At 43.2% G+C, this 13918-nt stretch overlaps 1 protein-coding gene across 1 annotated transcript in view; it reads left to right on the top strand.

The window, feature by feature from the left end:
• Positions 1-9275, top strand: part of Mboat1 (membrane bound O-acyltransferase domain containing 1) — a 103266-nt gene extending 93991 nt beyond the window's left edge. The window contains exons 11-13 of the mRNA XM_028775687.1: positions 894-1026; positions 3893-4044; positions 7922-9275. Coding sequence (XP_028631520.1) covers positions 894-1026; positions 3893-4044; positions 7922-8042 — 406 coding nt within the window. The 3' untranslated portion in view covers positions 8043-9275. The remainder of the gene's footprint in view (positions 1-893; positions 1027-3892; positions 4045-7921) is intronic.
• Positions 9276-13918: the final 4643 nt, after the last annotated feature.

The following is a 13918-nucleotide window of genomic DNA, read 5'->3' as shown; positions in this document are numbered from 1 at the left end:
TATCTGAAAACATGAAGCGACAAATGTCCCCGTATCTGAAGCATTTGAATACTAACATGATGTCCTAAGTGGAAAGTTCTCCCTCTGACCACACATGACAGTTGGCAGTCAGAACATACATGCTAGAGTATTGGGCGAAGCTGCATTCCGGCTGTGTATGGAAGGTGTTCATGAAATACAAAGGAGCTTCGTGGTTTAGATTTGGGTCTCATTCTCCAAGTTAACTCATGTATATGCAAACAGTCTGAACTCCGTCAAAAAAAAAGTCCGAATTTGAAAAAGCTTGTCTCAGGCACTTGGGGTAAGGACACTTGCTCAATCTCTATCTTGGTCAGTTAAAATCTGTTAGGCTTTGAGCAGGTCCTCTAACTGGCACACTAATTTCTCCTTGGAGTTCCAAGATGAAAATGTTGATTAGTCAGATGGCATAAGGGCTTGTTGGAAAGATGAATTAATGTTGACTAAATGAAGATAATTTCCAAAGATGCTCATCTGGAGTCCAGGTGTTTTAATGCCATTGATACACATATTAGTACCCTTGGTGGATGTACCCTTTGGTGGAACCTGCTTCTGTGAGGCAGGAACTTGTGTTGAGTTGAAAGAGGGCACCCAGACCTTTGTGATAATAGCCCAGGTGATAGGGTCCAGACCATTTAGTCTAATGAGGTTATGACTTATAGTGGAGCCAGGAAGTGCATGTCCGATAGTGCTCAAAGATGCCAGCAAAGCACAGGCTCCTTGAATTTTATTGTAAGCTCCTGCTAAGAGTCAGGCACGCATCTTTCAGACTGGATCTAGGGACTTTCATGTGGTCTGCCCCAAAGGGATGCAGGTGTCCATGGAAATGTGCAGAGTTTTCACCAGGGGCTTGCTGGTCCTTCCTCTCTTCACAGTGTGTGCTATGAGCGGGTTCCCTGGTACCCCACTGTGCTCACCTTCCTCCTGTCTGCTCTGTGGCATGGCGTCTACCCTGGATACTACTTTACGTTCTTAACTGGAGTCCCCATCACATTGGCAGCTAGAGCGGTAAGCTTCCATCAGGTGTTTGTTCTCTCTTGAGACCGTGTGTGTGTGTGTGTGTGTGTGTGTGTGTGTGTGTGTGTGTGTGTGGTGGCTGTTGCTCTGGTAAGTTGGAACTGTGGGGATGCTGGGAGTGATTTTTTGATACTGATTGATAGCTTCCTCCCTGGAATACTACTTTTGTAATATTTTGGAATAGTATTTGGAAAAAAATCAAATAATATATAAAAAGTTGTCTTATTGAAAAAGTACTTCTGGCCAGGCGGTGGTGGCGCACGCCTTTAATCCCAGCACTTGGGAGGCAGAGGCAGGCGGATTTCTGAGTTCAAGGCCAACCTGGTCTACAGAGTGAGTCTACTGTAGACAGATCTACCATCATCTCACTGATCCAATCAAAGCATAAAATTATTTACGTTAAGCACAGACTTTTGTACTTGATTTAATTTTGTTCTTTGATCATGATTATGGTCTTACTTATTTCAGATTCCAAGAGGTTTTGATGACATTAGTTGTATTATATATAAATTTTGCTATTTATTCCTTTTTTGTGCGGGTTGTGGGGTGTGTAGGTGCACTTATGTGTGTATGTGGAGAACAGAAGACAGCCTTGGATGTCATTTCTCAGATGCCACTCACTATTTTTTTTCCCTTTGAGACAAATCTCTCATTGGCCTGGAATTCAAAAGCAGGCTAGGGCTGGCTGCTAGTGCACCTCACGGATCTACCTGTTTCCACTTACCTGGAGCCAGCACAAAAGTGGATGTCACTATGCCTGGCTTTTTTTTTTTTTTTTGCCTTGATTTTTTTTTTAAAGTGGGTTCCGGGTATTTGGGTCACAATAGGATTATCTTCCAAGCTATTTCTCTTTACTAATCCTTCAGTGCACTTTTCTATGAATATTCCAGTAGCCCTGTCACATGCCAGTCAGTGTATAGGTATCCAGATATCACAATGGATAAGTCAAGAGCACTCCCCTGAAGGCCCCTCTTCTATTTAGATGAAGTGTATCAGATTCTACCTAGGAACAAGGTAAAAAGTTGCTATTCAAGCTAATTTTAAAAATTCAAAAAATTAGATACATATTTGAACATGAGAAGCAGGAAAGAGCTTTTGTTTGTTCTTCTTATATGTACCAATTCAGATTCTGAAACAAAACCAAAGAACAGATTGTCAGAACAAACTCAGAAATAAAGGTCAGCGCTTTGCTCTGTTGATGTATTCAGCGTATCACTCCTTAAAATATCTACACCCTGGTGGCCTCTGCTGGTCCAGGTTTTGATTTATGTAGATCTGTCTACTGCAGCCTTGGAAACAGTTTTTTCAGAAGGAAGTTAGAGAACGGGTGGAAAGAGAGGGAACGGGTGGAACAGAATTTCCATTTTTTTTTTCTAGCAAGAGAATGAACTCAGCAGTCATGAAAGTTTTGGCTTCTGGAGGTTAACTCCTTAGCTATTAAAATTTCATAGCCGTTGCCTAGCATTTCTGAATGGATGGAACATAAACTATTCTTGAGGAGGTGAGAGCAGATGAAAAGGATCATTGCTGTTGTTGGCAGGGAGGTTGTTTTGGCTTATTGTTATCATAAGACAGAACCTCATGTAGCCCAGGCTATCCCAGATCCAAAAAAAAAAATGTACCCAAAACATGTATCCAAAAAAGTATGTATCCAAAACATGTATGTATCCAAAAAAATGTATCTAAAGTAACTCTGAGCTTCTGATCCTCCTGCCTCCCGCCTTTAGACCACTTGAGTGCTGGGATTGTAGGCTTATGCCATTGTGCCTGGTCTTAAGAGGTACTGAGGAGTGAGCCCAGAGTTTTGTGTGCCATAGATGAGTTCTTACCAACTAGACACATCCCGTCTTGGGATTTCATTGTTATGAAGAGACACCTTGACCAAGACAACTCTTATAAAGAACAACATTTAATTGGGGCTATCTTACAGTTTCAGAGGATCAGTCCATTATAATCAGAGCAGGAAGGATGGCAGTGTCCAGGCAGGCAGACATGACACTGGAGGAGATGAGACTTCTACATCTTGTTCTGAGGGCAAACAGGAAGACTGGCAAAGCCTACTCTACCATGACACACTTCCTCTACCAAGGCTACTCCTACTCCAACAAGGCCACACCTCCTAATTGTACCCCTCCCTGGGCCAAGCATCTTCTAACCACCACACATCCCCAGCCTAACAAAGGTATTTGCTTCACCAGGCAGTGCTGGTGGTTTGCTAGAAGACTCAACAGATATGATCTGTGTAAAGCATTAGCACAGATATGGTGCACAGTAAGCACCCCATAAATGGCAGTTGCTTTTAGTTGTGGTGACAGTTGACACTTGTACTATTAGAGCCACGGAAACAGGGAAGAGTGCAGAGACTTACCAGTAAGAGTATGCACCACAAAACTGTAACCGCAAGACAAGGGCCTGGCAGACAAGCTAAGTCTCCTCCAATTACCATAAATTACATTGAAGGTTAATACTCATGCACATAGCAAAAAGTCTATTAACAGATTACATCAAAAAATCTCAAATAGGCTAAAGAAATACACTAGTGCCATTAAGATTATAAACGTAGATACACGTCAATAGAAAAGGTTTTGGAAGGCTCTGTGACATGTTCTTAAACTTTTTTTGAGGGGGAGGAATGGTTACAAAAGGACATCATATAGTATATATGTATGTATGTGCATATTACATATATATGTAATAAAAAAGGGATAGAGAGCTTTTTTTTGGTTGAAAGTATAACTCAAAGGGTTGGTCATGTTCTTCAGTCTGTCTTCTTCCCTTTGGTTTTACGTCTTGTGACTGAATGGAAGTTATTTCAATTCTCACTCTGGCTTCCTACTTTTGCCTTCCTGATTTGCAGGTGAGGAACAACTACAGACACCACTTTCTTTCTTCCAAAGCACTAAAGGTTGCCTATGACGTGGTGACCTGGGCTGTCACTCAGTTGGCTGTCTCTTACACGGCAGCACCCTTTGTCATGTTGGCAGTCGAGCCAACCATCAGTTTATACAAGTAAGTCTCCGTTGTCCTCAGCTGTTGCCTCACTTACCTTTTCTTGACTTCAGAATTGGTAAATGGAACCAACATACTAAGGGATTATACTAAGAACTGTTAAATGCGACCTGACTCTGAAAGTGCCCTAGAAACTTTTAAGAGGAAATGACTGTCCCAAAGATGCCAACAGATGAGCATCAGTACCTGTGATGATGCTTTACAAACACCCTTCCTAGTGTGTGAAGGGCCCTGGCAGTGAATTCAGAAGGGATAGATACAGAACACAAGCACACAAGCACAGAGGATTCTCTGGACAAGGTAGTGAACATCCATCTATCATCACAACATTCGGAAAATAGAGGCAGGAGGGTCTTGAGCTTGAGACTGTCTATTCTTCCAGCCATATTTTGGCTGGGCTTGGTGGCCAGCAAGCCCGAGTGATCATTCTGATTCTGCCCCTGGCATCCTTTCCCCCGGCCCAAACCCTACACAAGTACTCAGAATACAGGCACATAAGGTCACTTGCTGGGGATCTAAGCTCAGGCCCTCATGCTTGCACAGCCAACCCTTCTCCAGCTCTGACTCACTCTTAAGAGAGCCATTAAATCTAGCAAAAGGAAATTCAAACGCCACAGCCATTTACAGAAGGTGACCGTAGCTGCCTTGCAGATCTGTTGCTTACTTGGGGATAAGTTTAGTAGCCAGCAATGAAGGCCAGCTGTATACAAACTCATTTCTCAGACAGTCTCCATCTTTCACATTTACATTTCTGATATGGTCCGTGTGAGAAAACCAAATGTTATAAAAGGGAAAGAGAAAGAAACCTATGAAATCGTTTGAAAAACCAATACTCATTCACTCACTTTATTTTTAAGCAATGTTCTTTTAAATTTAATGTGTGAAGATGTTAGAATTTGCCTCAGGGTAGCTCAGTCAATAAAGCACTTGCCTTGAAAGCTCAGGACCTGAGTTTGACCCCTAGCACCAACATAAGAAGCAGGATATGGCAGGGCAGCTGTAATCCCAGCACCAGAGAGGCAGAGACAACAGGGGCCCTGGGGCTTGCTGGCTGGAGAGTACCAGGCCAACCAATGAAAGACTCTGTCTCAGAGGAAACGAGCAGTGTTTTTGAACAACAGCTGAGTTCTGGCTTCCACACACAGATGCACATGTAAGCATCAAACAAAGCATGCACACATTTTAAAAAGATGGTTTAGAATTTGTAAATAGCTTTTGTAGATAGCCAGCTCTCTGAGAACAGATGCTGTTTATATCTAGAGTCCCAAAGTCAGTATTGAATATGCTCAATAGATGGTAGACAACTTGAGACTTTCTATAAGAGGAAGATGGAACATTCCATAAAGTTTTAGAGGAGATATGGACTGTCAGGAAAGGTCACTAAACCTTACTAGAACACTGAAGTTTGGTTTTCTTGATTGTGTACTGGGATTTAATTTAACATAATGGCCACATGTTCAAAGTAAAGAAACAAAGTATCTTAGGTGTGTTCACCTAAGAGTAGGAGTTTACTATAGCCTTGACTCTAACCTCTGAGACTCCAGTCTATGCCCAGGATTTTCCTTAAGAGGCCCCCTTTAATCGCAGTGTTCGTTACTCGCAGTGTTCGTTACTCATTTAAGTTAGACAGTCACTACTTCTTTGCTGTTCAAATGGCAGTTCATCATACACAGTCCACCCTCCGATCCATGAGCTGAGAATATTTTCAAGATGGTGTGGTGTCTGTATTTATGTCTCTCATGACTTTCTTTGAACGACATAAACATCTGCACCCAAGTTAGAAAAGAAGCTAACAGATCAAAGAAAGACCCTCAAGTCCAGATGGGGAGAAAATGAATTTATATGGGTTATTTACAAAACCATCAATGATGTGCATGCTGACTTTACCACTGAAAAGCAAAACCCCCTTCAGTTTTGTACATCTTATATACTGTGCACGGTTGGCATGGAGGGAGGGGTGATTGGAATCTCAGGGGAGTATCATGTGAGACACCCTCTTCCTCTCCCGGAGGGAGGATAAACAGCCCCCGTATCCTTTCCATGGCTTTGTTTTATCTTGTATAGTTCAGTTTCTTCACTGCCATGACTGTGGTTGAGAATCTTCTGTAGGTTACTTCAGCCATTCTGCTTGAAGATGGGGCTACTCCTGTCAAGTCCAGAGGAAACTGGTTCTATGGTGAAACATGTACAGAGCTTTTGTCTTGCTTTTTTTCCTCTAGCCATTTACAGTATATTTGGTTTTCTAAGTATCCCACAGGTTAGGAAGGATTCTGTAGATTATATGCAAGTATTACAGCATTTTGTAAGGACGTGGAGTGTCTAGGGATTTGGCATGAGCAGAGGTCCTGGGACTGGTTCCCTTGTGGGTACCAAAGGACCACTGTGCCTTTCCTGTTACTGTTCTCCCAGGGGACAGGGCAGAAACTCATGTTCTTCAGGAAATCCCAGTTTAATACTTTTTTTTCAGTGCTAAGACATAAAGACAGGCTCCACGCATGACAACACGCAATCCACAACTCAGTTATATCTTGGCCCTGTGTGCTTCTGCCATCATAAGCAGTTTAAGGGACTAAAGAGAAAGTGAAGAGACGGTGGTGCTCGTGACTGCTACATACACATTTTTAAGGAGCCATTCCTCTTGCTAAAGGTAGAGAAGCTTAGGATAGACCTGAGACATTTGACCTTGTCATTACTGAGGAATGGATCCTTTGTCTTGGACCTGTTTTTCTTTAGATTTTAGAGAACATTGCAGTGATTGGGGATACGGGGAAACAGCTCAGTGATGGGATGTTTGCTTAACACACAAATTCCCAGGTTCAATCCTTACCATCATGAGAAGGTAAGGAGACACACACACACACACACACACACACAGAGACAGAGACAGACAGAGACAGAGAGAGACAGAGAGAGACAGAGAGAGACATAGAGAGAGACAGAGAAACAGAGAGAGAGACACAGAGACAGAGAGAGACAGGGAGAGACAGAGAGACAGAGAGACAGAGACAGCAGGCGAGCAGGTGAGCAGGTAGGCAGGGTTGAGGGAGTTGGATTAAAGTATTAATTTAGCCTTCCCAGTAGATCTGGAGCAGTTATGCGAACAAATGCAATTTCTATTTACATGTATTTATTAGCAGGTTGTGCCCAGTGTTTATCTAGCATTTATATTGTGACAGTGGCACCCAACACTTCTCATGAGTAAAATTTGGTTCTTATTTAGTTTGGATGAAAGTTATTTTTAAGGCTTTAAATGGAGTTTTTAAAGTCCAGATTCTGGACCAATGAAATGGTTCAGCCACTAAAAGCACTTGGTGTGCAAGTCTGACAGCTTGCATTCAATCCCTGGAGCCCGGACTAGAACTAACTCCTAAAAGTTATCCTCTGACCACGCATGCACTATGGCACCGCTTTGCAAGCCTCTCCAATGAATCATAAAGTAAGAGCTTTTTAAAAATCAGGATCCTTCCAGTGCCTGAAGCAATCAAGAACTCCTCAACCTGGAGAAATACGTGGGAGATCAGGCTGTGCTTGTGCTTAGAGGACAGAGTGAGCCTCAGTGTGCTCTGTGCTTCCCCCGGCTTTTGATCAGCCGAAATGTCTGGTTTCACACAGTTAATTCTCTTGGTCTGATCATGTCAGTGGAACGGTGCTGTGTCTGTCTGTCTCTGCCTCACCCAGCTTTGTGGTTTCATCCATCCCTGGCCTGCTTGCCCACCAGAGCAAGGAGTACATGGCAAGTGAGTCACTGGGACTCTCTCTGCTTCTGCCACTGGTGAGCACAGGGAACCTCCTCTGACCCCACTGAAGATGATGTCGTCATATATGTTTTCTGTTCATATTCTTCTTTGAAAGTCAACTCTTGTGTTTTCACTTCTAGGTCCATGTTCTTTTTCTTACACATCGTATGTCTGCTGATAATCCTTTTCCTGCCAATCAAACCACGCCAGCCTCAAAGGCAGTCTCAGAGTCCAAATTCTGTAAAGAAGAAGGCAGACTGATACCCACAGAGAAACGATGAACAACAGAATTGCGGGACATTGGAAAGACATAACGACAGGCTCAAGGGTTCTCCAGTGACTTGGAGGAGATGTTTACATGTATTTTTTTTCACTGCAGGGAGTATTTTTATAAATCTTTTTTTTGTACCATTAAATCATGTCTAGCATTGTCTGCATACTTTACAGGGCCTTTCAGCAACACAGCGTAGAAAAGAGACCACTGAGTAGGCTCTTCTGAAGTCTTTTGCACCTACTGAAATCTGGAAGCATGAATCTAGCCGTTGCCTCCAGCACTTAGGAGGTGTCTGCTGAGATGACTTGTCTAGATTTTTGAAATCAGAACATTCCCAGGCATGATTTTCTCTTGGCAACTCCAGACCTTTGGGTGTGTGACTTACCAGGCTGTAGACACAACTCCTATGCTCAAAAGCTCTTGGAGGAGAAAGATTGTGGAGGGAAGTTTTCAGGGTGTAGAAAAAACCTCCACAAACTGGGAAGATTACACCTGAATGCTTGAATGGATAGGTGTGCCTTCAAACCAGCTGCATTTTCACCCCCAACCCCGCCACGAATGTACCATTCCCATTTTTCCCTTCTGAATTGAGCCAAGAATGGACATCAGAAAGCTACCTGTGTGTCCTGGGAGCTGGGGAGGGGAGTGGGGGCTACTGGTGTCTATTACCCATGCTTTGATCTGCTTGACTTGTATTGGCCCTGCCTGAGAAGGTACCCGGATACCAATACTGTCAAAGGTGGCCAAATGTCTTTTCAAGAAATAATTGCTTTCAGCATGCAGAGGCTCTCTTTCCTCTCTGCATATCATGGAAGTGTCAATGACCACGGCCAACGTGTAGACACTAGGTAATGTTTGTGACGGATTAAATCCAGCTTTGGTTTAGGGGAACTGTCACGTTGGGAAGCTGCAGGCTAGTGGCAGTGCTCTACTCTGTCTTTATTATCAATGTGCTGTGGCTCTTCTGGGGGATTTCTACTGGATAAAATAGTCTATGTGAAAGAAGGAAACATAATATTTAAAATGTGGAAAGTAATAATAATAATAATAATAATAATAATAATAATATATGCTTCAATAATGCACCTCAATCAAATGGCCTGGGAGGTGAAAATTTGTTCTGACCAGATGATAAAAAAAATAGTTTCTCACTGAATAAATAATGTATTTCTATTTTAAGAAATGATTCCTTATAAAAATTTATTTTTCATTTGTATCAAGACGTGTGTGTTTTCACAAGTGTTTGCAAAGCTGAAGTTTTCTTCGTTTTAAGTTCTAGCACGGTGGTCAGTACTCACCATGTAAGTCAGGAATGGGGATTGGCTTCTTTACCCGGTTTCTTATCTTCATTCATAGCTTTGTAGGGACGGCTTGTTTCCCCCATAGAGGAAGGCACTGTGGATTACAGATATTTGTAGTGGCCCTGTGTGGCAGAATTACTGATAGAACTGAGACTTAAGGCCAGGGCACTTTGTGAGCTACTGCCCATGGGTTTTTCCATGAGGCACCCTTCTGGTGTGTCTTAAGATGGTGAAATGAAGAAGTCTTTACCTTGACTTTTAAATAATTTATCCAGTTTTGGTGCTACGTAGATCAATAATCTCTCCCTGGTGTACCAGTGGGGGTTGGTTCAAGAGCCACTTTTGGATTCCAGAGTCTAGTGATAATCAATTTCTATATGTAAAATGTCAATTTGCATAAAGTGTATGAATAATCTCCAGTGTATTTTAACTAGTCCGTGGGTTGCTTTTGTAATAGCTAATATAGTATAAATTCTGGGGAAATTATTGTTAGTGTGTGATGTTTAGGAAACAGGAAGAAACTTAACCTGTATATGTTCCGAATATGGATAGGAAACAGATGAGTCAGCAGGAAGCCAGAGGAAGTAGAAGCCAGAAAAGAAAAGTTGTGGAAGCTGAAGGCCAGGGTAGGGTGCAGAAAGCAGTGGGAATCTGCCTTGCAGGTTTCCGCTGAGCGGCAAGGCGCAGACTGTCCCGGCTCTCTCGATCCTCCATGGTTAAGTAGTATAAACTTGGCGCACAAGGCTCACTCAGATTCAACCAGGAACTCAAGAGTGCCCTAGAACCCCAGAAGAGCGTTTGTGATAGACCAAGAGTTCTCAACCTGTGAGTCACAAGCCCTCAGGGTCACATCAGATACCCTGTGTATCATATTTACATTCTGATTCCTAAGAGCAAAATTACAGCCATGAAGCAGCAATTAAATAATTGTATAGTTGAGAGTATGTGGTCACCAGAACCTGCGGAACTATATTAAAGGTTGCAGCATCAGGAAGCTTGAGAACCGCTGTGCTACAGGATCGGATATAGGTGCCTGAAATGTCCCCCCGAGCCTCCAGCAGGAATGTTCTAAGGTACAAATGTGGAAAAGATTTTACATGGGAGAGCATGGTAACGATCAGGATTAGCATGAAGCATGAGCAGTACAGCAAGGTTTTTTTTTTTGTTGGTTTGTTTGTTTTGTTTTTTGGTTTTTTGAGACAGGGTTTCTCTGTGTAGCCCTGGTTGTCCTGGAACTCACTCTGTAGACCAGGCTGGCCTCGAACTCAGAAATCAGCCTGCCTCTGCCTCCCAAGTGCTGGGATTAAAGGTGTGTGCCACCACTGCCCGGCGCATGAGCAGTCCATACTGCAGAGATGTTCTTTCTTACCAGGCTTCCCTGCTGAGAGAAGAACCTTGGTGATGGGAGGAGAGGTGGCTGCTGAGCCGCCATCTTGATTCTGTGAGGCTTTTCATAAGCTCTAAAGGGACAGCACCTAGAAGGGGAGGTCAGACTTATTCCCTGTGAAGCAGGGTTTAAACCAGTAGGTAGAACTATATTTATTGCCTTAGATTTCTAGGCTGTCTGAAATAGAATGTGTGTTTAGTAAAAATGGGTTGGATAGGGAGTTTGGGGTTAAAATCAATACATTATCTGCTTTGTTTTAATTAAAAATTTTTGTATGTATGAGTATTTGCCTGTACGTATGTATATGCACCGTGTGTGTGTGTGTGTGTGTGTGTGTGTGTGTGCACTTGTTGACCTTAGATGCCAGGAGAGAGCATGGATTTCCTGGAACTGGAGTTACTGATGGTTGGTGAGTCCTACCTAGAAATTAAACCTGAGTCCTCTTCAAGAACAGCAAGTGCCTATAACTATTGAGAGTTCTTTCCAGCTCCTGGCTTTATTTATTTATTTATTTAAAGACAAATGGAAAATATTCTATTTTAGTGGTTTGGTTTTTGTACTTGCCTTTTTTTTTTTAAGGCTATCTCAATTCAGAGATTCACCTGCCTCTGCCTCCTGAGTGCTGGGATTAAAGGCATGTACCACCCCCAGCCCTGTACTTATTATTTGGTAGTTGAGAGAAGCACTAAGAAATTCAGTCTGAGATTTCAACTAGTTAAGAGAGAAGGCAGCAGTTGGTGGTCTAGAAACTTCATCTTTTTTCTTCTGTTGTCTCTGGCACTTGGCGTAGTGCCTGCCGTGTAATGAAGATTTGTAAGTGTTTGTTGAGTGAATGAAGGATTGAATGGATTAGTTTAATGCGTCATTGCTCTTGACAGTTTTGATTGAGCTGTGTTTGCCCTGGGAAATGTTCCTGCTTTTCAAAATTAGTTTCTGAGGTAAAGGCCTGTGCTTGCAGGGAACACTGCAGGCGAGTTCTGGGGTGGGAGGGGGAGATCACTCAACAGCTAGTTTACATAGTATGAAACTGCCTGCTGGATCCATCCATTCACTAATTAATGCACTTACTTGTAATATGTGTTATAGTTGGTGTAGGCTTGAAGCTTTTAGACATTGCAAGTAAAAGATGCTGGAGACTCATTCTCTGACCTATACAATGATCTTAGAAAGATATAGATTAGACTGGAGGTATGCCCTGGGGACATGCAGCACTGCCAGATTAGAAAGCAGCTGGGTCGATGGCCTTATCGCTGCTTTCTTGCAAATTTAGAGCAGCTATTTCTTAGGGACAATTCTGTACCAGGGCCCAGCCTACTGTCCAGAAAAGTTAAGTCTGACCTTGTCTGAAGACACTTTGACCTCGAACAAACAGGGCATCAGCCATACCAAGAAGCAGGCTCCACATTCATGGCTGCCCACTGAATTAAGTTCCAGGCTCTGCACGTGACTCCATGGGGCCCACAAGGAAAGTTAGTTTTGTAGAAAAGTCCTAGCTCACACGAGCTTTGTCCAACTTTCTAACCCTGCCTACTCCCGGCCATGAAGAAGAGCAGAAGCATCCACGAATGGCTTCTTTTGTAACTTGCTTCCCCTCCTACAGTTCCGGGAACCTGGCAGTGACCTTCTCTAGCAGAGGTGGAGCCCAAGGCTCAGAGTCTACAGGTGTCAAGAGACAAAGTTAAGACAAACTCGGCTGCAGATCCAATTGGCTTTTATTTGTAGCATTCACCTGGCCCTGCCACTTGGAAGTTTACTAGACATGCAAGGGGCAGAGAAATTCATGTGTGATAGAAGTTCACGTAACCACTTCCACACTAAAGCAGGTCATTCAGGGCAGCATGATTCTGTGTCCCGGGACCACGGTCAGTCATCTGAGGCTCAGAATAATTTTTTTCATATTCCATTTAAGCCAAGAGGTGTTTTGCAACAGTAGTTAATCTTTGCCTCTGTTCCACAGGGCTTGGGAGCTAAGGAGTACAGGAAAGTGGAAGCCAAGTCTGCCTGTTAGCTGATGTTACGGATATGGATCTTCGCCAACACCTTCGCTCCCAAAGGCCCTTTTGTTTAATATGGTCCTTGATGTATTTTGAGATACGTAAAAGTTCAAAGGTTTCCCTGGACTCTGGGTATTTGAAACCTGTTGTGAAAAGCAAGTTGCTTTTTTAGAAATGAATGCAGCTATGGGAGGTCTTAAACAGAACAAGGACCTGACAGAAGTTTGAAGTCCAAGGAGAAGGAGAATTCCTAGACTGCTCTAGTGACCTTGAAGCACAGGAAGGCGTCTAGTTACCGAGTTGTTTGGCACATTTTCACAGTGCTGAGACCTCATGCCTGTTAGGCAAGTATTCAATCACTGAACCACACCTGCACATCCCTAGAAATGTCCCTAATCCCCAAAATGGCTATGCCTCATTCCAGTTTTGCTGAACATTGGCAAGAGAAGGGAGAAAACACTGGATAAGATAGAGAACACAGAAGGAGCGAAAGATGGACCAAGATATTCCTCGAGTCAGCTAAGGGTCCTGCAAGGATCCACAATTGTGCTGGCTAAGACGTGTGTGTATTTGAAGGTTGCTGTTCACCCATTGTTTACATTTTCAAGCATATCTATAAGGCAAGAGATCTTGGGATGTAAGGGTAACGAATACCTGCCACATCCTTCATGGCTTGGTACTAGAAACTTGACAGGGATAACTCGTGGATAAAGAAAGGACAGACAGACAGACAGAAAATCTGAGATTGGATGGGCTGTGCATGCTCTGACAGAGGGCTCCTACTTCACAACCCTGGAACCCAGCAAGCTTATCATCTACAGCACAAGGAGGAGGGGGAAGCTAGTCTCTGTGGAAGATCTCTGTAGGTGGGCAATCTCAGGCTATAAACATCGGGGAGGAGTATGTGTTGGTCAGAAAGGTCAAAGCTTTCTGCACTGTCAGCCAGCATTCATACAAAAACCAGACTAAGGCCTTGCCATATCCCAGAGTCTGACCTGGAAAAATCTTTGTCACTCCTGTGGGTCTGAAGAATTGGTGTCCTTGACATAGCCATGCTAATGTCAACAAGACACGTCTACTCAGGACTTCACCAGTTCTACAGGTGCCTTCACAGATTCTAGGTTCTAAGCTTCCCAGAATCTCACTCTGCAGATACCATGGTCAAGTGCATCTGGGGCTAT

Source organism: Grammomys surdaster, unplaced genomic scaffold (assembly GCF_004785775.1).
Source record: "Grammomys surdaster isolate TR1022 unplaced genomic scaffold, NIH_TR_1.0 258, whole genome shotgun sequence".
NCBI lineage: Eukaryota > Metazoa > Chordata > Mammalia > Rodentia > Muridae > Grammomys > Grammomys surdaster.
The sequence above is the reverse complement of the archived record's forward strand: the minus strand, read 5'-3'. Positions and strand labels throughout refer to the sequence as shown.